Raw genomic sequence first — 25,745 nt, forward strand, 5'->3', positions numbered from 1 at the left:
GTGGCTTGCGTGACTGGCCCCATATCAACAAATCAGCCAGCTTCAAAGGGGTCTCTGTGGATAAAGAGCATGGGCTGAGACTGGGCCATGCTTGTGCACATTTCAGGCAGATCTCTGAGTTCAAGGCCAGCCTAGCCTCCAGAGCAAGTTCTAGGACAGCCAGGGTGATACCTTGGCTCTGTCTCAAAAAAGAAAATAACAGAACTTGGACCAAGAGACTGGGAACTGAGTCAGGGTATGGGGGTGGGGGAACCCTTTTTGAAGCAGTGTGTGGCAGGACTCTAACTCGATGTTTTGTCTGTACCAGAAGCCCCAGTGAAGTCCAGGGACTCTCCTCACCCTTTGGCTGTGGGCCATGGGGAAGGCAAACCATTTTCCTCCCCTGTGCAAGGCTGAGCTCAACTTCAGTCTGCACCTAAGCCCTCTGGCTGTGGAGGGGTCTCTCTCATGGGCTGGCTCAGTCCCTTCAGACTCATCATCTAGCACATGCGGAGGTGGTGAGGGACACCTGGGACTTTGGGCGGGTGCCAGGACATTAGATTCTTAGAGAACACCCCCTGTCAGGAAAAGAGCTACTTCAGGGTGGATGGAACAGATACATGAATTCAACTAAGTCCCATGATAAAACCGTTACCAGTTTCATTTTACAGGCAGGCAAAGGTTTCCAGAAGCCCCCGTTGCTCAGTATCGAGGTTGCGGCTCATCCCTGGACCAAGCATCCCCATTTGGGAGCATTTTCCCCTGGGCTATCGGGGATGGTTTAATCTTCAACGAACAAGGCTGCGGAGGCTGCTGGGAAGCACTGTATCAGAGGGATGCTTCAGGGTCATCCCTGTGCTACTACGGGCCTCAGAGAGCCACCTTTTAGGTTCTTTCTAAACATTTTGTGAAAGTCCCGTGCTGTTGCCACAACCTGCTCTGCCCATTGCTAGTCCCTTGTTCGTTGAAAGAGGGGGCTGGTTGGGTAGGGTTTTAATTGAATGCGTTCCCACATCACTCACTCACTGGAGACCTAGACCTCTGAAGTTTAAGCCTGGCCACTGTTAAACGCTGAGGCCATACTGCCCCCGTGTGGCAGTATGTGTAACTGCAGCCAAACTCATTTTGGCCTTTCAATTAGTTAAAGGGAGGCGCAGGAGCCTATATTAAGTCAAATGGAGGAGCTCTCTCGTAAGGATTCACAAGCTCTCCCATAGATTTCCTGGAAACAGGGACTGAGAATCTTTATGTATACCTCTTGTATGATTTCTAGGGAAGACCGGTGACCTAATTTGTAGGGCCTGGGACATTATGAGGCCTCTTGTTCTTCCTAAGAACTTCAAGGCAGTGATAAGAAAGTTCACCATAGACAGTGCACTAAAGCTCTGAGCTCCAGGTGATGTCATGGGTACGTGTCCACAAGGCTGGCCCTCCTCTGTGCCCTCTGGACTTGCAGACACCCTGCTGTAGCTGTCGCATCTGCTAAGTGTATCTTTGGTACTACGATGTGCTAGCAACACTGGGAAGACCTTGCTTGTCCCTGATTATAAATTGTATGACTTTGCGCATATTTCTAACTTCTATACACCCTTTAAAACCTCAGCTTTAAGTACTGGGATGATGTCTGTTTGAAAGAACAGCTTGGAGGGTAGAAATTCATTTCTGTCACATAGTAAGTGTTGTTTAAATGTACTCATGACTACATCCTAAGTAGGGTGATGCAGTGTTTGCATGTGGAGCTGCAAGAGATGATGGCCTCTGTCCCGTAGTGTCTACATTTCAGTGTTGTAAATGGCCCCCGCAGTCAATGATTGACCGTCTCATGGCACGATGTGACAGAGGCATATCCTCCAGCACTGTAGTGCAATGATGAGCAGCCTTGTGGAAGGCACCTTGGAGCGGTAATGGACAGTTGTGATGAAGAAATAGAAATTAAAGAAAGGGCATGTGGGTGTGTGCGTGCATGCTTGCGTGTGCACGCATCTGTGTATGTTTTCTAAGGGACTGGGTTCAGAAAGAGGAGGCAGCACGTGGAAGGCCTTCAAGCCTGAGCTGCACCCTGAGCCTGGAGGCCTGCACACGGCCGAGGATGGGTGTCATTCGTAGGGCGAAGGCAGCAGAGGGACAGCTGAAGAGGAACGTTGTAGGGAATCTATCGGGAGGGATGTGGTGTGTTGCTGAGGGACTTGAACTTAGGCCAAGGGTGGTTAAGGCTAGATATGTGTTTGGAAATCAACTGTGGCTGAGAGAAAAAGGCATGAGAGGAGAGATGGAGTTGAATCCACCAGGCAGCCCTGAACATGATCCAAACCAGGAAGAAGGAGTATAGTGAGAGTTTTCAGGAAGTAGCTGACTGCTGGGCACATTGGATGGAGAGCTAAGTGGGGGAGTCCGGACTAATACCTAGGGGTCTGGCGCGGACCGTTGGGTGGATGTGATGACGTCATCGGAGACCAGGGAGTTCTGAGACCCAGAGTGTGGCAAAAGGAAGAACTGAATAGGGTACCAGAGCCACGTGGTCTTGGACCAGCTGCCTGCCATCCAATGAGGATGGGAGAGAGAATGGAGCGAGGCTCCGGTCCACTCTGTAAGTGTCCGGGTAGGCTGCATGATCCGAATGTGCTGTGTGGGTTATGGTTCCTGATCAAGAATTGTTTGGAGCAGCCAGGGGGCAGAATGGCCACAGGTTGTGAGGAGTCAGACCGGGCGAGGCTTCAAGGGCCACATAAGGGCCTGCGGAGCCGGGAGGAATATGGAGCAGGTTCCGTTCATGTGGCTTCAGGGAGATAAGCCCCGAGGACAAACAGCTGGGAGGAGAACCCTGGCTCCTACTTCCTTCAGACATTGCATGGGCTATAGTAACCATAGGACAAGCAGCTTCTGACAGAGAAGCCAGCAGACTCTCCCAGGTGTCCTAACATGGCGAGCCACCCATGCACCCTCCGCTTGCCCTGCCAACTTTCACAAGCACCCGTTCCCTCTCTGCAGCACTGCCTGCACCTTCCACACTTCATTTTGACATAAAACATGGTGTTTGGGTCTCTGGCTCTGTGACCTGGAGGACTGAGAAGCCTCAGGGAAGATGTTTGATGGCTCCCAGAGGACCAGTGGACTGTGGGAAACGAGGCCCCACTTACCAGATGACTGCAAGGTCCGGACACTAGCTCTCCTGCGAGCCTCAGTATTGAGTGCGTGTGTGTGTGGGGGGGGGGGGCAGGGGCGGGGGCAGAATGGATGGTCCATCACCGTCATCTCCCCAGCTATGGAAGCCTGCTAGGCCTGTATTGTGTGTGTGGTTAGTGACAGACTTAAGGAGCAGAGATTGAGCATGAACTTGGGCCATGGAGAGCTAGGCGGAGAGCCGGAAGAACCTGAGAAGGAAGGCCACAGGGAAACTGAGGCAAAGGGTGTGGTTGAACCCCAGCAGTCAGGGCCACAGCTTTGCTTTTCCCTGGGCACAAACAGAGGTGGAGGTGCCAGAGAGGGGCCGGAAATAGGCATCACCTGGGCCAGAGGTTTCCACGACTTAAGAACTTGTAAAGGGCCGGGCGTGGTGGCGCACGCCTTTAATCCCAGCACTTGGGAGGCAGAGGCAGGCGGATTTCTGAGTTCGAGGCCAGCCTGGTCTACAGAGTGAGTTCCAGGACAGCCAGGGCTATACAGAGAAACCCTGTCTCGAAAAACCAAAAAAAAAAAAAAAAAAAAGAAAAAAAAAAAAAGAACTTGTAAAGGACTAAGGAACATTCTAGAAATGTCTTCCTTAGCATTCCGTCCAAGAAGAGACTCATGATTTGTCTAAGGGTGGGTTAGACTACTTTGTTCACCAGCAGTGGCAGATATTAAATTGTAGCCATGGTAGAACACATGTGTGCTCTCGGTTCTGTGTGCTTTATGAATAATTTAGTCTCTGGAGTCTACAGAGTCCCTCAGCTCTGTAGGGTTGAACCCATAGTGTGGGGATACAGAGAGCTCAAAGAGGTGGTGGCTTGGAATGGGTGAAGGATCTGTGGGGTTGGGGGATGCTGGTGGCCTTCCTCCGTTCTGGGACCCCCCTGGAGGACACACTCCGGTTTGGATCCTCTCTCCTTCCCCTCCTGTTGGCAGCCTGGGTGCTCACAGAGCCCTCTGCCCCAGGAGGAAGGCGATGCAAGCTAGCTGAATGCACACTTTTATTAAATAAATGCTTTGTCACGACAAAAGACAAAGATCAAGGAGTAACATAAATTATAAGTTGAATAAATAGAATACAGCAATCTTCACTTTGTAATAAAATGTGAGATCTTCCAGGTTTTTCTTTTTTATTTCCTTAAGTACAAAATGCTAAAGAGGAGCCGAGCTCTTCCACATCAGGGTGATTTTTTTCCCATTTTTTTTTTTCACAAACTGGTTTGTTGTTCAATTTTTTTTCAATCTGTTTCACCAGTAAAAAGTATAAGCATTTTTTTTAAAAGTCAAAAACAACAAAATAAGAGAGGACAGAGCTACGGTGTCTGAACGTAACACTACAGAGAGCTACAGTAATATGTGATGTGGTTATTGCTGTTGTAAAAAACAAACAAACAAAAGAAAACAAAACAAAAACCAAAAACAACCGGTAGGCGTCTCGGAATCTGAAGGAGTCTTGTCTGAACTGTGCTATCCGTGTGACAGGCTACTGTGTGACAGTGATGGTGTCGGAGATGGGGGCTGAGGCCGGTGACTAGGGACCAGAGAAGTGGGGGTGAATGGATGCGGGGTGACGAGGGACCCCCTTCCCCTCTGACCCTCTACCTTCCTTTTCCCCATCCAGAAAGACTTGGAGAGGAGGCCAGAGTCTGTGAAGTGGTGAAAGTCTATACTCCATTAAAAAACCAAGAAAGTCTGCTCAAGGAAATGAAAACCTAACAGGGAAGAGAGGCGGGGTAACAAGAGTGCAGGAAACATTGCACTTTAGTGGTTTAAAAATAAAGACAGTACAACCCCTAAGCTCCCTGGGAGAGGCCGACGAGACCTCTTTCCCTTCTACTGTGTTTTAAATCATAGCCTTCTTTCTCTTGAAAGCCAGAGGACTACAGGGTCTCTTCTCCTTGGCTCACTCCTCTCTTAAGCTGTAAAATTTCACCTAGAGTCCTCTAGGGTTCTGAGCAGAAGGACAGCTGCCCTGCCTGGGATGGGCAGGTGGTTTGGAAGTTGCCATAGCAACCCTTGGTAGTGGGAGAAGGATGGTGAGGATGTTACCATGGAGATAAGTCATGGTCGGAAGAGGGTCTTGGAAGGAGAAGAGGAGTGAGCACAGCTGACCTCCTCAGTATCCTGTGGGGCAGATGTTCCCAAGCCTTGTGTGTTTAGGCCTGGCTGTCAGAGAAACGTAGAGTCTTTGTCAGAGGAACGTAGAGTCTTTTATTCTCCAGGTTCCCTGCTTTGTTCTGGCTGGTCAAGACTGGCTGGGGTGGAGAATAGGTCCTGGTTAGGCCTCTTTGTTATCTGGCAGTAGAGGGGGAAGAGAGCTATCTTTCCACTGCTCGAGTGAGGCATTTGTCAAAAAGGGGTGGGAAGAAACCTTCCACGGGATAGTGGAGGTGAGGACAGGCCATACTTAGGCCTACTGCTGTGGATAAACCCAACAGAGAGAGGCCTCTAATGGAGCTAAAGGCTAGCCTGGGCCTCTAATGGAGCTAAAGGCTAGCCTGGGCCAAAAGCTTCTTGCTCAGGGCATGATGGGACCATTGCAAACCTGCCTTCTCTCCCCCTAGCCTGGAGAAGGACATCCCTCTTCTCTTGATGACCCCATGTCCATGGTCTCTGTATCCTGGGTTCAGCCAGATCTCCCATTTGGAAGGTTTAGTTCCATCTGTCTGTTAAAGGCAAGCTTCCTCTAGGAGAAGACTTGCTGTCTTAGACATGCCTCTTCATATGAGCAGTGGGGAGACTCACAAGTTTGGGGGAGGTAGGCTGACCTGGGGAAGGCTAACTGTCTATACAATGACCTCCATCTGTGGCTCACAACGAAGAGCCCACGTAAGGGACAGAGGCTCACTCAAGGTCCAGTAAGTGGTGGGGTGAAGAGAGCACCCCTCACAGGAGATAGCTCCAGGCTCGGGAGGGGGAGCGAGTAGGCAGTTCCTGGCTCAGTCTTTTCTTGGGGGGGCAATGGTACCCCAGTATCCACTTGGCAAATCTCAGTCAGATGACTGCTCAAGATGCAGAGAAATAATGGCAGAAAGGAGAGAGTTAGGTTTAGAATACTGGCCTAAGATACATTGAAGTTTGAGTTGGGGGCTGGGGATGTTATGCGGGGTGATGGGTATACTGACCCTGCAGGTCTGGTAAGTCCTTCTATTGCCATCCCATCAGGCCCTTTGTCTTATGAAGATCAATTTTCTCTTTCCTTCCCAGCCAACTGTCCTGTCCAGGCAACAGGAGGCATCCCTTTCTGTGCCCGCAGCCACCCATGTCCTATGAGTCGACACACGTCAGTTTCTTTGCTCTCCCTTTGTGTTGCTCCATGTTCCGGGTTGGAGGGGGCCTCTATTATGCCATGCCATCAAGAGAGAGCAAAGAGCTGTGTCCCCAGCCAAAAGGGAACTCCTGTACCAATGTCCGAGTCCCCACTCCTGGAAGGCTATCTTCAGTCTTCAAAGACAGTCCTGAGCCTTTTGTTAAACACCCCTTTGTTGAAGAAGCCAGTGGGCAATGAGAGGCTTCTCTTGGATTAAAATCAGGCTGGCAAATGACTATAGCCGTGAAGATCTGGGCCTGAGTTGTCCTGGGCTTTCTACCATCCTCCATCACAGGGAAGGATGTGTGAGTCGGGCAGAGGAGACTCATGAAGCACTCGAAGGATTCTTTGGCCTCAGTCCCTCCTTGGGGTCCTGAAGTTGAACTGAAGTTGTGCTGTCTTTCCAAGGCATCCTCTTCACCCTTCAATACCCAGTCAGGCTAACCAGCCTTGTTTCCAACCGTGCGTCTCAAATCTGGATCCTGCCTCAGTTACCTACCATCTGGGCCCTGTGACTTGAACTGAGCTCGTTTCTACCTCAAGTTCTTCCCCTGCCTCCTTTTTCCTCTCAAATCTCAGAGAGTTGATTAGATGGGAGACACCAAGGAAAATGCTATTGGTATTTTCCTCTTTCTGTCTCTTTCTTGTCCCCCCACCCCACCAGACCTCTGCTCCATCTTCTATGTCTCTCTGTGGAAGTTTCTGCCCCCACCCTCCACTTCCTCCTCCTCTGTCATCTCTCATGTTAGTATCTCTCTGATCTGTCAGCCTGGCATCTGAGGGAGGCTTTCAAAATGCAGTTAAAAAAAATGCAGATGGGAAAAAAAGGTCTGGGCAGGCCAGTGGGTTACAGATGGATCTGGCAGGTTTATGTGGTGTGGTGTGAGACAGTTACTTTTTGCCGGTTGGAAGGCTAAAATGGGGTGACCTGGGCTATGCACTTGATGCACCCTTGGGTGCTGGCAGTTACCTGGCTTGGTGGATTCACTTCAACACACGTTTGGAATCATGAGAAGATCCAAATCGGTGCCCCACAAAAGAGCCACACTTGTAGCTTACAAGAAAGGCTGCCTGGACGCAGGCCAAGCTGGCGTTCTGGGTTGTATTTGTGAAATATGGATTTTCCCAGAATGAGGAAGATCTTCAGTGCCCTAAAAAACTACTTTAAAGAGGTAATGCAAAACTTCGAAAGAAAGGGAAAGGGGAAAAAAGGTAAAGAAAATAGATTTATATGCCTATAAAGTCTACATGGAGTCTTGTGGGTGAGTACAAGCCCCTTGGTTTTCTCCACCTCTCATCCTCCTCCACAGAGGCTGCTGGGCCAGCTTTGAGTCTAGTGAAATCAAGGGCTGAAGCCACGTGCTTCTGAATTGCTTGTCACCCTAGAGAATCAAGTCTTTCCAGTGTTGGGGGGTGTGTACTGACTTCTTAAAAAAATCTTCAACAAGAGTAAAATTTGCACACATTCTGAGTTCACTCATCTGCTCGGGGGCGGGGGGACCTATCTTCAATCACTCACTTTTTGTTTGTTTTCAGAGGGATGGAATGCATTTTAGTCTTTGTAAATTTGGGGATGAAATCACCCTGCCCTTGGGTAAGAGGAGAGGAGGGTGAGGGGTCTAGCCATCCACACTGCTGGCTGTAGGAGGCGACAGACCCAAGAGGCACTGACACACCTTGTTTCTTTTCTCCCCTTGACCAATCTAAACTGGGTGTCACTGAATGCCACACTTTTGAGTGCCCCAACCTTTTTCTGACCCCAGGCTAGAGCTGAAAGCAAAAGGACAGATTCAGCCTTGGTTGTAGAGCCCTTTCTGCCTTGCTGTTTCTCTTTTCTCTCTCTAACCCTATCTGTCCTTCCCTCTTTTCCTCTATTCCAACGCGTTCTTTCCATCTCTCACTCCCTCTTGCTTCTTCTCTCCTTCCTTTCTCTGTCCGTTCAACTGGCTTCAAAAAGGAATACATTTCCGGGGTCACGGTGGGGAGTGTCTCCTTAGCCCTTGCTAGAGATTCCGAGGTCCTCAGTTTCCTCAAATATATATGTATATATATTTCCCCTAAATGAGATGAAATGAGTGACGTCCTGGGGTGGAGGGAGGCGCTGGCTGGAGTTGGGGCTGGGGGGGTAGGAAAGGGGGAGGGAGGGAGGGGACGCATCACTCAACGTTACTGCTGTCGAAGGCGTGGCACTGAAAGTCCCCGTCCACGTACTCCATGCCCGGCAGCTTCATTCCGTACTTGTCCACACACCAGCAGATGCCACGTTTGCGGCCACGGGAGGGCTTACACTGGGAGAGAGACAAGCGGCGGTGAGATACCCGAGTACCCCGAGGCTCTCTTCGTATCTGACCTTTCCCACTGCACTTGAGGGTTAAAAGGATTACTACGCCTTTAGCTAACTCTTGGGGTTTTGCTGATTCTATCTCATGGGAGGACCCAAAGAAAATAGTTCAGGCATCCTGCCCTGGGATAGGTCCTGCAATCTCCCTTTCATTATTTACTTTGGGTTACCCATCTCACGTTCTCCAGGGATTCTCAAGAGAGGAGCACGGTCATCAAAGTATGAAACACTATTCTGTGGCTCTATCATGGGCCAGGCGAAGTTTATCATGGGTCATTGTGGCAGGAGCCGATCGCAGTGCTTTGTCAACATAAGGACGCATTTCTCCCCATCAGAGTGAAGTAGATTGCTAGTCCCAATTTTACATGAGAAACTAAAGACCCAGGGGCTTTAAATAGCTGGGCCAAGGGTTACACAGCTAGAAATGGCAGGGTCAAGATACACGCCAAGGGGCCCTAGCTTGTAACTGTTAACTTAGATTAGGGATCCCAATTAGAAATGCAAAGCGCTTGGAGTCCTCTAGAACTGCCAATCGGAAACCTCAGAGGTGAAGCCTGGCACAAGGGCACATACCTGCTTTCTCTTGTAGAATCCTTTGCGGTCACAGTTGGGCAGGTACACAGCACGGGGCACCATGCGTGGGCTGGCTTTGAACTCCTGGAGGGAAGCTTCCATGTGTCTGCGGCAGGGGCCCTGTGAACACAGGAGGGATGAGAGGCATGACCCAGGTGAAAACCACTCGGCGGTGCCCTCTGATGGCTCATGTGTGGCATCCAAAGGGACCCGGGAGAAAAATCTACCACCTTTATCTGAAGCTACTTAGGATCTTTCTTCTCACTCACCTGTCTGCTACCTTGGTTGTATAGTAAGCCGGCACGTGGCTAGGCAGCAAGCCCTGGGTCACTTGCTCTCAGCTTTCCTACCCTTCCAAGCACTGAAGATATACAGCTTACATTCTCTAAATGTGCTAGGATAGTGTTCAGCCTCTTCCTGGAACTGGCCATAGCTCTAGGTGTCACATTCCTGGTGCACGCTTGCAGTTACAATAGGACATTCTTTGAAGGAGAACTACCTCTGTTTCCACTAACTTGGATCAGCCCTCAGTCCAGATAAATAAATTCAAGGTCTCAAAAGCATCCTTCCAAATTCCCAGCTGAGCCACTGTAAGCAATAGGTCCGTTGATAGGTCTAGCCTGTGCATCCTCTATGACCACAGATGCTAAAGTAAGACACATGGGAAATCAGATTGGGATGGTGGCCAGGGTATGGGGAAGAGAAGCCCCTGAGACTCACTTGTTCGGATTCCTGTCTCATCTCAGGTGCAGGGATGACTCTGGGGTGGGCAGTGTTCTCTGCACCCCCCACAAACTTGGACTGGGTCAGCTTCTTTCTGCGGTCCTTCTTCACAGCCTCAGCCTTCAGCTCGGAAATGCGAGTGTGCTTGGGCCGGAAGACCTTGGGGGAGTAGGTCTCTTCAGCCATCTCCGAGGTGGTGGGTTCCTCGTGTTCCCGAGAGTCTCTCTCTGTGGGGAGAAGGAGGCTGAGAATCAGCTTCTGGGGCCAGAGGGCAGTGTCTAGAGATGGGAACTGGGAGGATTGGGGTCAGAGGAGTCATGGAGGCTCAGAGAGATCCAATGATGAGGTCTAAGAAAGCAAGAGGGGGCGGGGAAAAGACATCATGGTGGGGGGTGTATTCTTGACCACACCTCACTAGTACACATGGGCAGGCTAGAGAAGGAGGCAGCACAAGGCTCAGAGCAGGTGAAGGTTATTAAAACAGTTTGCTCAGGAGAGATGAAGTGGCTGGAGACAGAAGGTTAAGCAGTCAGGGCTTGGAGAGCTGGGCCAAGGGAAGAAAACAGGGCACAGTCCAGACATAGGCAAGAACAGCCAAGTGTGTCCGTCCTCTTAAAGAGGTCTTTGTACTTTCAGAACAGCTGGGCTGAGGGGTGAGAGATGTTTGGACCTGGGTGTCCAGGGACAGGAGCAGTAGATGGGGCAGGGGGACTGTGGTGAGGGCTGGGAGATGGGAGAGGCAGAAATGTGGGCCCTGGAGAGGAACAAATGGAAGCAGATGGAAGACAGAGGCCTCATCCTCTTACACTGGCTCCCAACTGGCCTTGTGCTGTGCTCTGGACCCTTGGAGGCTGGGCATTCCTCAGCTCTGTCTGAGAGGGGCTGACAGCTGGCTGGGGCCAGACTAGTTATATATAGGAGCAACTTGGTGACAGTCTATACTTAGCTGACTTATGACCTTTAGAAAAAAGAAGTAGGACTTTGTCCATGTGTCTCTTACTCTCTTAATGCCACCTGCCTAGCCTATCTCAGCACACATTTCCAGTAAGTTCTTTTCTCATCGGTGCCCCCAGTCTCCTCTCAGCCCCCGACCTTGCAACCTTCATGAGTGGGGAGACCTTAGATGGCTGTCTCCATGTGGTGTGCTTCAGATGGCCCACAACAAGAGCAAATGCAGGGTCAGAAAGGGGTGGAGGACTAGACTCCATCACCTTTCCTAATTAAATACTCAAAAAGGAGGGGGAGGGCTTTGTGATATCTCAAATTAATTAAGCAGGGTGAAGGAAAACCCACCACTCCTCAGATACCTAGATATGATGGTAGCTGCAAGAAAGGAAGGGGAGGGATGGGAGTACCTGTCAGTGTTGGGGCGGGCTCTCCCTGAGTCAGACTCTCTGTGGGGATATCAGCCCTCCCCCTGCACACCCCACCCGACCCCCCAGTGCCTGACTCTAAGGTATTAGAACCTGCCGGGATGCCAAATCCCAGGCTGCCTGTCCAAAGTGGAATCTCTCTAGGGATTAATAGACCGTATCTTGGGGGTGAATCCAGTTTTTTGGGTTGTGGACTTGGAGGATAGGATGCAGGAGGAGGCATGTCTAGTTTGGGGGTTCTGTGCAGATAGAACAGTAGAGTCTGATGTTTTTCCTTAAGGAACTTTTGCAAACTTCGGGACTCACTAAGCAAAGTCTAGGCTCCTGGGAGTGTCTCCTCTCCCCTAATTTTCAGTCGACTTGCTTGTGAAGAACAGGCTTAAAATTTTCATTTGCCTCCCAGTTCTTGGTGTTGCTTCCTGAAGGACACACCAGGACCTAGGCTTTTAGAAACAAGCAGGGGTATACCTCTAGGTGGCCAGTAGGTGGCGCAGGAGACCAAAGGTGCTCAATTTGTGCACATTTCTAGGGAAGATGAAGGTTAAAAGCTGGCACTTGGTTGTCTCCCCCTCCTACTAGTTTGGGAATCCCATCAATCCTTTCCCCCTCTTTGTGTGCTTGCAGCATGCATTAAGAAGGTCGGGAGGGGGACAAAGGAGCACTGTGCAGGAGTGGAGGACTGTGCGAGCAAGTCTTAGTTGTGCGTGGTAGAATGTTGCTTCTTGATCGTGACTAGAAAGAGAAGAGAAACACATCCCAACACCCTCCTCCTCTAGACGCTGCTGGGAAGGTTTCTGCAGAGGTGAGAAACGTGGGGTGCTTTTTGGTTAAGGTTTTTCATTGCAGCAATAAAGACCCTAAGACAGGGGTGCTATATTCTGGTATTTCCTCTAATGTATGTTCTGCTACGGCTCCAGCTTTGTAATGTGCCTACTCTGTCACAGGAATGTTGATCTATTCATCCCCCCACCCCTTCCCGTGACTTAGGACCATGGGGTACATCAGCGTCTCCCTGGGAAAAGGCACAGCTTTATGGTTGCTGAGACACCCCAGGAAGGGTAGCATTGCACACAGCACTGCGGCACCATGCACACACCTTACCCAAGCTCAACCTCTCTAAGCACACAGTCTGGCTGCCGATGCTTTCTGTAGACTCTTTACCAACATATGAAGACGTGTTCTTAGGATGCCTTCCCATCCAACCTTGCTTCCTAGCCCTTCTAATAGATGAATCCAATGGCACCTGTTGCTACTGGAACTATTACTTTCCACCCTGGGCTTCTTGTCATTCTGGCACCATGAATAGCCTGATCCTGGGGGCTGCTATTGGATGCTGGCTTGACTTGACCTCACAAACAGAAGTCTGGGGGAGCCTTATCTGTGATGACTTCTCTTCCATCAGAAAACCAGCTAAGCTTGGAGTTCATGGCCCAATAGGCCACTTACCATCTGCAAAGTGAAGTTCAGTCGAGAAGTATGGGGCAACTTATAGCTTAATGGATGCTGTGGGGGGGGGGGGGAGGCCATCTCAGTCATGCCCCTTCCTCAGAGCATGATTACTTTGCTACCGGAAGGTGAAGAAACAAGCAGTCTATGAAGAAGGTGGCCCTAGTGTGTGAGGTTTCTGTTTGGCTGAGGCTGTGCCATCCAGAAGCCAACGTGGCATTTAAATGAACAAATACATAATAATAATAATAATAATAATAATAATACATCCAGAGGTCCTCATTTCCAGTTCTTCCTAGCCACATGTTGGCTGCTACTGGGCTGGACAGTGCAGATATAGAACACTTTCATCATCACTGTAAGTTCCACTAGATAGCACTGGCCCAAGACACCCATCAGGACAAAAATAGCCAGCTAGATGCTCTGCCCATTCCGTGTCCTGTCTTGTTTCCCAGCCAACAGGCAGCCTCCTGCTCTTTGCTGCAGTGCTAGGCTTGGGGGAGAATCAGAATCTGGCTGCTCATTGTCCCCCCCCCCACCTCCAATCCACCCAAACGTAAGCTGTGTTTCAGACTCTCCAAGTCTCACTGCTTTCCAGCTGCAGATGGATGCTATTTAGCTCAGCGGTCCTGTGTGGGAGCATTTGCATATAGAGAGAAAGAGGAGGGGCTCTGGGTAGAGGCTGTGGAGTGTCCCCTGGCCTTCCTGCTGGCTCACAGCAGCATCTGCCTGGCCCCAGGCTCACTCCTGAAGATCCCATTTTCTTTTTCACTGTGGTCAGCAATAGAGGTCGTGTCCAGGGGTTTTAGCAACCAGGATGATGAGCTGACTTTTCAAGAGAAAACAAATGTCGACAGCTGTATCCTAAGGTGGGGGGAGGGTCAGAGGGCTCACTTAATTTCATGAAGTCTAAATTTAAATTTTGAAACAAGAGAATTTGCTCACTGGGAACGTTTTAAGTATGTCTGGCAGAACATACCATAAACTTTATGACATATACGTATACAGTGTCTAATTGAGATTTTTCTCTGAAGGTAGAAAGATGCCATGGATTTAAAAGACAGCGAATGAAAGAAAGTTGATGATTTCATTGTCATTCTTTGGGTACATGTGGAGATGATAATATTTTCTGGTACGCTCTGTTAAAATACGCCAGTAAAATAAATTTCTTCTGCTTCTTCTTAACCTTTAAAAATTTTGGCTGCTAGAAAAAAAAAGTATGAAAATTGTGGTTCCTGGAAAATGAAATGTTATGTATGTGGCTTGTATTATATTCTGGTTGGATGTGCTAGTCTAAAGACTCCTGAAGGAGACATGCCTTTAGTGGGGAGCAGAGAGATGTTCCCCACGGAAGCCCTGATGGACAGAGAGTTTAGAGAGCAAATAACTAGATCCTATATAAATTCACAGATTGGGAGAGGTATCGTATGCGGCCCTGTTCTGAGTACAGTTTCATTGAAGGCCTTTAGACTCGGCAGGGAAAGGCCATTGATCTGACAGTTTAGGTCTCGGGCTAAAGTCTAAGATAAACTATTTGGTTGAGCCTAAAGGCTCAGCTGGTAGACCCTACTGGGAAGACAGGCTTGTGTTATCTGCTTCCTTCCCCAGCAACCCCAAAGGAAAGAGCTTCCTCAGCCTCTGGGGCAAGTTAGCATGAGTCTTGGCATAGCCTCTGAGTAACCTGAAACCCTAACTATAACCTCTCAGCCAAAGGCAGGCCTGCTGAAAACCCGAGGCATACCCCAGTATGTTCACAAGGCGGTGGTTCCTGAGGTTTTCTTTATCATCTTTCCTGACGGACGGTCTCTCCTTTCTTTCTGATGTAGAAACCCTGTAGTCACTTCTGTCAGTCCACTCTACCTCAGGTCTCATTATGCAGTTTGCCAGCCCCAGGGGAGACCTGTGCCATAGAGTCAGGCTACCACAGGCAGTAGACCATGGACTGAAGTACTATGTTCTCCAGAGAGGCAGGAAGCATGGACAACCACAGGGCTGCAAAGACCTGCCTGCCACATTAGGAGAACTCCTTGTGTTCAGGAAATGAGGTTTGGCCCATAGACACGGAGGCTGTGCTGAATGCCGTCTCTTCAAACCCTCCTTCCTCTCTTTCTCTGGCCAAACCACTGGCCTGAGCCAGCTGTCTGGGAGACTGTGCAGAAAAGGGGATGGAAGAAGCCATTCCTCCAAGAGGGTATTGGAGTTCCCACTTTTAGGTCACTTTGCTACTTCTCTGGCCCACAGAATAGAGCACCCCTAAGTGGAGGGTTTTCCTCTTTGCTTTCAGAACACCTACCACTGGAGGGTAGCATTTGGCAATGTTGGCCAAGGTTGCAAGGTTAGATCAGGTCTAGGCAAGAGCCCTAGTGACTAGTGAAGGAGCCAGAAATAGCAGAAATAGCAGGGCAGAGTGCCTCAGCCCCCTAGGGAGAAGCCAAGTTCAAGTCCTGACAACCACAGATCTTGTCTTGGGCAAGTGGCTTCCTGTTTTAGGTCTCAACGTCTTTATCTGTAAAGTGGGGCCCTTGACCATGAGGGTAGCCCTGGGTTTCCTTCCAGCTTTAAGGTTCTTTGGACACTATCCAGACAATTCCTGGAGAGTTGCTAGGACACAGCTCAGACATGCGGCCAGGCAGAAAAGGTCACTTCTCCATACAAACAAATGTCTAGTTACTCATCTGGATTTATGTTTTATAAGAAATGGGAAGCAGACATATGCATCAGATTCCTCGGTTATTTGCCTGTTTCTGCAGACATGTGACTAATCTTATTGCCTTGAATAGTCTACCCAGCTAGGAATGTAATAGTAGCCTTTGAGAATTGCTAGTTTTCACCTAATTGGCAAAAGTGCAAACTTACAACTGAACAAAACCCCTCCCACTTGCCCCGCTGTGGCTCCTGGTAACCATCCCCTCGCTTCTTGGCTCCTAAGGGATGTCCCTTGTTCATACTTGATTATGCACAGAGTCCCTCCACCTTCTGAACGTGGTGGCTCTGGAGGATATAATCCCTTCTTTCAATTTTCTCCACATTAAATACTTTAAGGTTTCATAGGCATGGGCTGCTTGGGTGCAAAGTAAAACTTTGTTTTTGGTAAATCTTCCCGTCCCTCTTGCTCCTCCTCCCTGAATTAAGAAAGCGGGACCCGGTCAGCAGGGAATCTTGCTTCCTTGTCCTCCGTGTCCTCGGTTCTAACCAGCTCCGTGACCTCTGGCTGGGGGATCAGCCTGGCTCTGCCCGTGCAGCTGCAGGTGGCTGCTTGCTTAAAGCGAGAGGGCAAAGGCGGAACTGCTCAGATTTAAAACTCCGCCCTCAGTTGGGGCGTGGACATGAGGGAGGGGTTAGGGGAGCGGAGGAGAGGCTACCGAAGTCCGTGGGGGCGTGGGGGAAAGGGACTTGGAAAGAAAAGCAGCTTCATTGGGCCAGCTGTGCAGTCTCCTCTAAGCCTTGCTGACACAGCAGAAAGATGGGGGCAAAGGCAAGAAACGTCTCGTTAAAGCGCCATCCCTCTCGCCCAACTCCCGTTTTGGTTGGCTTCAGCATAGCCCTCGCTCACAGACTTGCTTCAGAGGAGGGCGTGCGGTGGGAAAGTCATCTGGCTCCTTCAATTTTTCATAGTCTTGTTCAATCCAGACATGAATTTGGCCAACAAGTCTTAGTCTGGGTTGCCTTCAGCGTGGCGTTTGGACTAGGCTTGGAGCTGAAGCCAGGTCGATGGAGCCCAAAGCCGCCCAAGAAGCAAAGGCCGAATTCATTTTCACTTTCATAATGTCCCCCAGCCCCTTGGTTTCCCAGAAGCACATTTTTTTTTTTTATGTTGCTCTTTGCCTTGTTTCTCAATGACAGGATTGACATTCACAGCCCTCTGCGCCCCACATCTCAGATTTTGCGTTTCTGCTAGCCCAGGAGACACTCCCCAGATTCTCTTGTATGCTAGGCTCCCACCGCTGAAAGCACATTTTCTAGAGAATGCCCTCAACACATTTTAGGTCTTCCTTGATCTATCGAGCCTCACCTTTCTTGGTCCTAGAAACCCCTGTGTCCCTAGTCCCCTTAGCCTCACACACACACTGCCTTCTGTATCTATCGCTGGCTCCTGAACTGGCCAAAAGAATATGCAGGACTATGCGCGCTCCAAGCCCTGGACGACATCTAGGCGACTCCCTCTCCAGTTGCCACGCAACGCAACCAGCAAAACCCGGGTCTCCGCCTGCCTGCGTACACCTCCCTCTCCGGAAGCTTTGGCTGCCAGCCACCTCTCCTTTGCTCCTCACTTCTCAATCTAGAAACTCACTGTACTGGGGTGTTACATAATACAATAATATGAATATATAATATATATTTTTGGTTGCATACCAAATATAAATACAGCATATGTATATTATAGCTTCCAACTGCGGGAGAAGAGGATTGTCCAAGCTCACACTACTCAGATTTCAATGGTGGGGGAGGGGGCCTAGGGAGCAAGAATTTCTCCTAAAGGACCCAGAAGACAACCACCTCTCTTCATTATCCATTTTCCTTTCTTTAAGAATGACGTCATCTTTAGCTTTTTTTTTGGGGGGGGGGAGGGCATCCAACTAATGGCTCGAAGGATCTTCTCCGAGAGCCGGCTCCCATTCGGGAGGAAGGTATTAACCTTTGCCACTGTGGTCCGCAGCCAGGGCGCTATTGTAGGCTGCTAGGCACCTGCCTGAGGCGGGCTGGGGTTGGAGTGAGGGCGAGGAGAGGGGGGTTGCTTCTGGTTGCTTCGGCCGCAGAGAATTCTAAAGCGATCTGGCGTGGGACAAAAATATGGTTCGTACGTGTGTGCAGGTATGCGTGCACGCGCGCGTGTGCACTGGGTCCACTTGAGAAGTAGGATGCTGCCTCTTTGCTGGTCCAGCATCTGCGTGCGTGAGTGCGTACAGAGAGCACTCCTTTTATCCCTAGCCACTCCCTATCTACCGCTTGGCGGGGCAAATAAAAGTGGGGCCAGGATACTGCGGAGTCATAACTTGCGCAATTCGGCTGTGATGGGATTGCTAGCCATCCCTTTTGTCTCCAAGCCAGGTGATGGATTCCTACGGCTTCAGCAGGCAAAAATGTAATAGAAATAACCTCAAAAAACGGTCTCTGGGGGCTTCCGCGGTTTGTACGCCCCCATCCCCCTCATTATGCAACTTCTCATGATAGCTCAAACTTGCAGTTTCCGGGGAGAGAGGCTGAGCTCACGCAATCTACTGATGGGCACTCACGTACCCTCCTACGTGGTGGAATCCGTAGGCCTTTAGCTTGCGTTCAGAAAAATTACAAACCTCCTCACGTTGGAGTAATGGAGGACAGGTGGTGAGAAGGGCTTTATCTTTGTAAGGAACCGCACCAAATAAACATTTAGCTAAGTCTTAACATCTCTCCTAGCTCAGATTTTGTGCATCGTTGGTTAAGCTTAAATATTTATAATATATAAATATAAAAATAATTTGATAAAAATATATAATCAGGTAACTCCCCCAAGAAACCTAGCTCGAGGCAAACTGTTCTGATTGAACAAGAAGCTCTGTCAATCATTTAAACCACAGACTCCAGGCGCGGAGAATTTGGAGGCGGGGCAAGAGGGGCGGGGCAAACGGAGGGGTGGCTCCCAAAGCGTGGTCTTCCTGTCTCCGCCCTTGAGTTTTGCATTCGGTGTTTCCAGGGCCCCTCACGCACACTCACTTTTAGTCTGGTTTAAGTGATGGGTGGAGGGTGGGGTTGCTGGGGGTGGGGGTGGAGTGGGGAGAGAGGGAAGGGAGATGGAGAGAGCCAGCATCCAGTGGGAACTTGAGGATGTCTTCACCCCACATCCCTCTTCACCTCTCAAACCTGTGTCCATCTTTTATCTTAACTAAAATCTGAATTCAGGAGGGGGGAAAAAACCATTAGATTCAGGGACGAACATTCAGCACAGAAAAACAAACTCTTTCAGCTCATACCCCACGCCCTACCCCAGCCCTCCCGAAGTATTCCTTCTCTTCCTGGGAGGAAAAAAGAGGGACGTTTTACAGTCTAATGTGTTTCATCGATCATAATCAATCATATCAGTTCAAAAGCAGCAAGTGTACGTGTGGGTGAGCTCTCAATACCTCCACCCAAAAGACATTAGTTGTCGGGGGGGGGGGGGTAGGTATGCGCGTACGCGCGTGCGTGCGCGCGCTCCTGAGCAAATAGGAATAGAGGGAGAGATAAATTTGGAGGCACTGAGATGGGGGCGGGAGGGGGGTGAGGCTTGGAGGGATCAAGGTAGAATTAGCTTTAAAGATGGAACGCATCTTCAGATTCCAATTAAAATGACCTTTTAACAGAAAAGATTTTTTAAAGTTTAGGGAGAAAAGTACGGGGGTGGGGTGGAGAAGGGAATTGATAATTTAACCTGTTCTTTTTCAGAGTGGATTCTCTTGGGATTTGGACTTTGAGACTCAGAAGGAGCTCAGAGTCAGAACTGCCACGAGTTAGGAGTGGGGGAGGGTCGGGTTGGGGTGGAGATGAAGTGTAAACTGGTAGAGACCGGGTTAGACAGCCGCCTAGGATAGCTTGCTCTGCCAGGGATTCAAGTCTGAGGTGCAAGGACCCACCCCATCTACTCTCAGGAGCTACTAGGGTCTAAGCCACTTGCTGCGCGCGCAAAGCGCGCGGGTTCCCAATAGGTCCCGGGTCCCCACCCATCCAAGGTGTCTCCCTCCCCAGCTCCTGTGCGGTGCAACTGGAACCCCAGTAGCGCTCACCTATCTTGGTTTGCTCGCCGTAGCTCTTTTCGTTGAGGCAAACCCCGCGGCCGTGCAGCAGGGCGTGCAGCGGTTTCTCCTCATCCTGCCGGGGGAGGCAGCGCAAACCCTGGGCGCAGCGCTCCGTGTAGACGCCACAGGACTGTCCCTCCGCCAGGGCGCAAGTCATGCAGCAGCCACAGCCGGGCTCTTTGACCAGCTCACAGCCCAGAGGGCTGGGGGGACACATGGACAGAGCTTTCTCGTCGCAGGGTTCACAGTGCACGAAAGAACCTAGGCCTTGAGCCGGTACGGCATAGGCGGCCAGCAGCAGGAGAACCACGCTGATCACCATTTTCTCGGAGTCTGGCTTTACCTCGGGGCGGGGCAGGAGAGCGAGAGTGTGTGGAGAAAGAGGGAGCCTGGAGATTTTTTTTTTTTCTTTTAAATCTCTTGCAGGTAGAGCAGGTGCTCTCCCCGAAACACTTGCAAAATATGAGGCAAGGAGGATTCAGGTGCCTGCACGCAAGTCCCAATTGCGAGGATTAAAGACTTGCAACAGGTTGGGGGTGAAAAAAAGAGGCGCGCCAGGTGCACGCAGAGTGAGCGGAGACCGAAGAAACCCCCAGGCGGGATCGGGTCAGAATTGGGGGTGGTGGTGGAGAGAACCACAGAATTGCTCACTCCAAAGCAACAGAAATAATTAGCTTGGAGGCCTTGAAAAGGGAGGAGGTGAAGAAAAAAATGGATTGGACTTAATTTTCCCCCCTTTGCTTAAAATCTAAAACGCACCCCCACTCCTCTCGGTCTCAGCGGCCAGCTGCGCTGCTGCCGCAGAACAGGTAAGAGGCGTCGGCGGCTGCCAACAAGATCGGGAAAATGTTGAAATCGAGGGGGAAAAAAAGGGCAAAAACCCAGACCTCACCAAACCTGGACCCCAACACCTGCTCTGTCACCACCTCTTCGAAACCCGCAGGTTCTGCGTGAAGTCCGGAGAAGGGTGCAGACCGAGGAAGGGGGGGGGGGTAACGAAAAGGAACAAAAAGGGGGAAAAAAGCCCAAACAGCTTTGCAGCTCTTTCCTAGCTCTTTTAAAACCCCCGGCAGAAGTTTCCAAAGAGACTGCGGGCTCTGGTCGAGCAGGCGCTTTTAAATAGACGGCCCCTGGCTGCCAGCCAGTTGTAGCTGCAATTTGAGCTCCCCAACACCCAACCCATGCAAGGATGCCAAGGAGCTTTGCAGCGCAAACTCACACGGGGTGGGGGTGGGGAGAGAGGCCTTCTAGACACGGGGGCTCCCCTTCGCTCCCTACACAGAGCCCTCCTCCTCACGGAATGTACGGAAAGGGCTTGGGGGGGGGGCGGCGAAGACAGGCGAGCTACAGAGGAGAGTAGGGAGAAGGTGGAGGGAGGAGTGGATGGCAGTAATCTTCAGGAGCTGGGTGAATACAATGGAGCGAGTCTGTTCCCCGACAACTAGCCAGGACACTGGCTGTTAGGAGTCACATTTTCTTATTATCCGTGTATACCCTGCCCAAGAAGTCCTTTCCAACTTTGGAAAAAAAAAGTGTCTAAGAGACCACTGAAGGTTTGTCTGTCTGTGTGTTTGTGTTTGGAGGACAAGTACTGTACAGTAGCTGGTGAGGGGCATTGAGATAAATTTAAAGAGAAAAGGAGTGCGCGCGCGGGTGTAGACCCCTCCCCCATCAAAAGGGCAGAGGGATTATGGCAAGGGCTTGTCATTGTTGTTCTGGTGGGGTACTGATTTTAGTTAAAGTCAGTGGTCATTTTCCTTCACCTACATAGATGATCAGGGAATCAATCTCTCTCTCTGTCTCTCTCTCTGTCTCTCTCTCTGTCTCTCTCTCTCTGAGTGTGAGCGTGCTATGTGCACTTTCAAGAAGGGATAACGCACCCCCCCCCAGCTTTGTTGGGAGTAGTGACTGAGACCCTGGAGGAAATGCTGTGGGTTGTCAGTTTTATCTGGTGTCCTCATGGACACCTTAAATGTCCTTTTAAATGGAAGGAAGGTAGGCTAAAGTGATAACCTTCTTGGGTTGACAATGAGGCATTTCTGTGGGGTAGGCAGATCCTGGAGTGAGCAGGTACCTCGCTGCAGGAGACCTCGTCTTAGGGTTAATATGTACCAAGGTAGCATCCTGGAGCCTGCACATGAGAAATCCTCACCATGCCACGGGAAGCCCCAGATCGCTAGTCAGCACTAGGGACCATTCTTCCCTTAGGAAAATGAAAGAAAACCTAATATTTGAAAGAAGGAATATGATGGCTTTAGCTTTTTTTGTTTGTTTTAAAAATTAATTTGACATGGTAGGTGGTCTGTAGACTGCCCACCACAGGTAAGAAAAGACATGATCAAGTGATGGTCTCTGGGGAGTTCTTGGGGCAGGGCTCTTGCCCTTTCTCCAAGTCTCTTCTTCCCCTGCTCTGTTCTTTTGGAAAAAGGGGCTGCATTTCATGGATTTTGCCACTAGACTGCACCCTTATCTATGATAAGAATTCTTGCTGGAGGACTGCAATATTGAGAAGATACTTCCCTTGCTGGCTCCATTTGGGAGCATCTCACCGGGTGCTGTTCACACTCCCAGATCCTGATCCAGATTCTCTGCCAATAGGCACATTTTAAGACAGGACCAAAGCTTAAAGGTGTCCTTTTACGCCCATTGCCAGAGCAGTTTTATTGTATTGGTGGCTAGCAGAGTGAAGAAGAGCTGTGTGCACCAATGTACCCCCACACCCCCCAAAAAGGCAGGAGGGTTGGTTGGTTCCAAGAGCCTGTCTCTGCTGTTGGAGGGCTTGGTAAAGCAGGGAGCAAATTAACGTTAGAAACTGGGTTGCATTATTTTAGAAGGGGACGAGATCAAGTGTTATTGTCTTATTTAAATTAACTTCAGGAAGGAAGAGTGTTAGAAAGGAGCAAGGTGTGGGGATGGGCTCAGCTCACCCTGGTGTAGCATTTGAAACAGGAAATCTAGGGTGGTTCTTCTGTCCAGTTTCTCAAGAGTTGCCCAGTACTCTCAAAATATAGCCTCTAGAAGTAAATTTTGTTCTAGCTGACTTCTTGTGGCTAAGTACAGTGTGTAAGGACCAGTAAGAGAAGGAGAGGGCTCATAGAGAAGAGAGGTGGGCAGGGAGAAGAGAAGTGAGAGAGTGGGAAATTGGTCCTTGAAGGTGATGGTGGGGTCATGGGGAGAGATCAGTGAATGACTTTCTATGTTAAACAACCATGATGACCTCCACTTCCAAAAGAGCAGAAGGAACCGAGAGACGGGCACTGCTCTTCAGGGGCACAGGGTAGGCTCTTGAGAACACATACGAAGCCTCCTTTGAACCCTGGGATCGTCTGTAGGGATTTTTATCCAAAGATCAGTGACTGGAGAGGTGAATTTTATGCTCAGCAGTCTATATGTGGTGTTCAGTGACAAGCATGCTGGGTGTTGGGGCATAAGGGCTTCCCATGAGTCCATTCTCTCTGCCCTCTATTCGAAAAGCCCTGGGCTCTTCAGTAGATGGGAGGGTGGGGGGGGGGACTTAATATCAACAGGGTTTCACTGAGATGACTAACTTATTCTGGACACACTCAAATCTGGTCGCACTCTCAGAGACCTCCTTGATGGCTGGCTTAGCTTTGCTGCCAGGAACGTACCTGTGTGTGGATAGCTGAGCTCTGATAAGCCTTTGGACACCATCTTCTTAGTGATGTTTGAAGTTAAGTATCATCTACCACGCTCCGTCTCCCCTGAGATCACTCTTTTATTTGCTTTGACAAGAATTAAGTGATGACCAGGACCAAGCTTCAAGAACTACAAGAGAATGAAAGATTAGTGCTCTTTGTCTGGACAACATTCAAAGGGCTTTAGTTCAGGAAGCTTACCAGACCTCCAGAAGCCTTGGGGCTGCTTCTCCAAGGTTTTGGAATGATTTCTATGGCAAGGATGGTTCTTGATAACAGGGTTGAGAAAAGCAAGTTTACTGTTGTCTAAGGGAGGTTTATTCATATCATTGGTTCCACTTTTAAGGCCTGGTCATTGACTTTTCCCCCACCAGATACATGCAGACAGAGAGACCAAGACCTATCAGGAAGACTAATGCCACTGTCTCATCTGGATCCTACACTCTGGTACTTTTAAAAATAGGCACCCAGTCTTCAAGTCCTTCTACAGTAAAAGAAGTTGAACAGGATAGAGCCAGGGTAGGGAGCAGCTCAGGGCTGCTGTGGTGTAGTGTCATCACTGAAGGCTAGGTGGCAGAACAGATACATCACTGAAATCAGGCCTCTACCTCCTTTCATGCAGGGGAAGAAGAAGCAGAGGAGAGGCGAATGGACGAACGAAGAGCTTTAACAATGGGGTTAGGTGCATGGGAGAGACATAGCCTTGCAGAGGGGCATCCTTGTGTGCCTGCACCCTTTGGGCTCACTTTCATGCTGTCAAGCCGGCCCACTCTTTCTGGTGTTAGCACCACATATGCCGGAGTTACTAAATGTCCTTCCAGCAGCCCCTCAAGATTTACCCTGAAGACAAGGTTCCTACAGCTTGGAATATGGTGACTTCTCGTTCATCAATACAAGCCCTAAAACTTCTCGGTGGTGGTCTTCATTAAAAAGCACAGTGAACTCTCCCTTTACGAGTTCTAAGATGTTAATTCATCTATTTCACACAGTCCAAACACATAGCTGTCTGCTCAGAACCTCTTGCCATCATGGCTCGGGACTTTCTCAAGAATAACACGGTGTTGCAGGGAACAGCTCACGGGCTCCACCCTCTCCGGTAGTCTTCTGGCAGAGGCAGACTCTCTCCTCAGATAGCTCTGGGTTCCTTTGCACAGCGGATTCGTAGGTTTTATATGACATTTCTTATAGAAAGGAGGATGGCTTCTAGGATCAAACCATGTGCTGCTTTAAAGTTCAAGTTTTATAAGTGAGGCTCGCTGCAGCGGGCAACTTAACCGGAGTTGAAATTGACCCCCGAGGCGGACTGTTTTATAAGAGAGCAGAAGCCAGCTGTGACTCAGAGTGATTTGTGTCCCTATGTGAGCAGTATATGCATCCATGGTTTTACGGATTAACGTTTAGGAGGTGCTGGAGCCGATCCAGGCAGAGAGGGGCTGAGCAGAACTCCACAGATACAGTTTGGGCCTGCAGCCCCCCTGTCTTCTCAGACCACAGGATCTGGCTTGTTTCTACAACGGGCAGCTCAGAAGCCCCGTTAACTTTGGAAAATGAGATTAACAAGGACAAGTGATCCGTTGTGACTTCGAAGTCAGGATGGGGAGGTCCAGCTCTGGGGGGGGGGGGGAGAAGTGGGTAGGGAAATGGAGTAAGAGGAGAGAGAGACAGAGGGTTAACTGCTTGAAACGGGTTTAATGAGCGTGAACTATGGAAAGGCCAAATAAAAACCACAGAGCCTTGTGGAGGACAGGTTTCATCATAGTTCAGCGGGGAGAGGGAGTGTGGGCGAATTTATGTGAAGCAGGAGAAGAAGGCCTTGCTCAGGCTGCCTTCCTTTTAGTTATTAGAAAATGGTTACAAGATAACAGATTTTGGAGTCTTAAACATAAAATCTGGGGGCTGGGGAGATGTCTCAGCAGTTAGCAGCATGAGCTGCTCTTATAGGGGTCTAGGTTGGATTTCTAGCACTCATGTCTGACGACTCCAGGGGGTCAAGCGCCCTCTTCTGGTCTCTTCAGACATCACAAACATATGCACCCCCATCCACAGTCATGAAAATAAAAATAAGTCTTTAAATAAATCAATTCTGACTCTTATTGTTAGCCTTAAAATCGTATACACTCTAAATTTGCACAAATATGCTAACGTCTTAATCCCCAACCAAAATTCAATTAACAACCTTTAAAGGAAACTCAAGTCAACAACTCAGCCATTAAAAAAAAAAACAACAACAACAAACATTCTAACACAATACAATCTGAAGATTGTATTATTTCCTCATTTGATGCTGAAGAAAGACTGTAGGAAAATATTGTTTTGGTTTTTTTTCATAATGAAATCATTTCAGTTCTGTAAGAGAAGACTGCATGGGTACAGTAAAGTCAGTGCGCTTGACTCGGAATGCACAATAGTCTTACATTCAAAGCA

The 25,745-nt window shown here is 49.6% G+C and overlaps 1 protein-coding gene across 1 annotated transcript; it reads right to left on the bottom strand.

Annotated features, from left to right (window-relative positions):
* Nucleotides 1–4,186: 4,186 nt before the first annotated feature.
* Nucleotides 4,187–20,760, bottom strand: Igfbp5 (insulin like growth factor binding protein 5). Its single transcript, XM_021163392.2, has 4 exons — nt 19,654–20,760; nt 10,092–10,321; nt 9,372–9,491; nt 4,187–8,745 (listed from the first exon to the last, which is right to left on the bottom strand). Exons 1-4 carry the CDS (start codon nt 19,985–19,987, stop codon nt 8,614–8,616), a joined length of 816 nt encoding a protein of 271 aa, XP_021019051.1. The 5' UTR covers nt 19,988–20,760; the 3' UTR covers nt 4,187–8,613.
* Between the last annotated feature and the right edge of the window lie 4,985 nt (nt 20,761–25,745).

This window comes from Mus caroli, unplaced genomic scaffold, assembly GCF_978045245.1.
Source record: "Mus caroli unplaced genomic scaffold, Mus_caroli_1 scaffold_1, whole genome shotgun sequence".
In the NCBI taxonomy this organism is placed as follows: Eukaryota; Metazoa; Chordata; class Mammalia; order Rodentia; family Muridae; genus Mus; species Mus caroli.

Coding starts and splice junctions, on each gene's coding strand:
- Igfbp5 (XM_021163392.2), bottom strand. CDS start 19,987: ATGGTGATCAGCGTGGTTCTCCTGCTGCTGGCCGCCTATGCCGTACCG. Junction 10,322..19,653: donor CGGCGAGCAAACCAAGATAG/GTGAGCGCTACT, acceptor TTCTCCCCACAG/AGAGAGACTCTCGGGAACAC. Junction 9,492..10,091: donor TGAGACAGGAATCCGAACAA/GTGAGTCTCAGG, acceptor CTGTGTTCACAG/GGCCCCTGCCGCAGACACAT.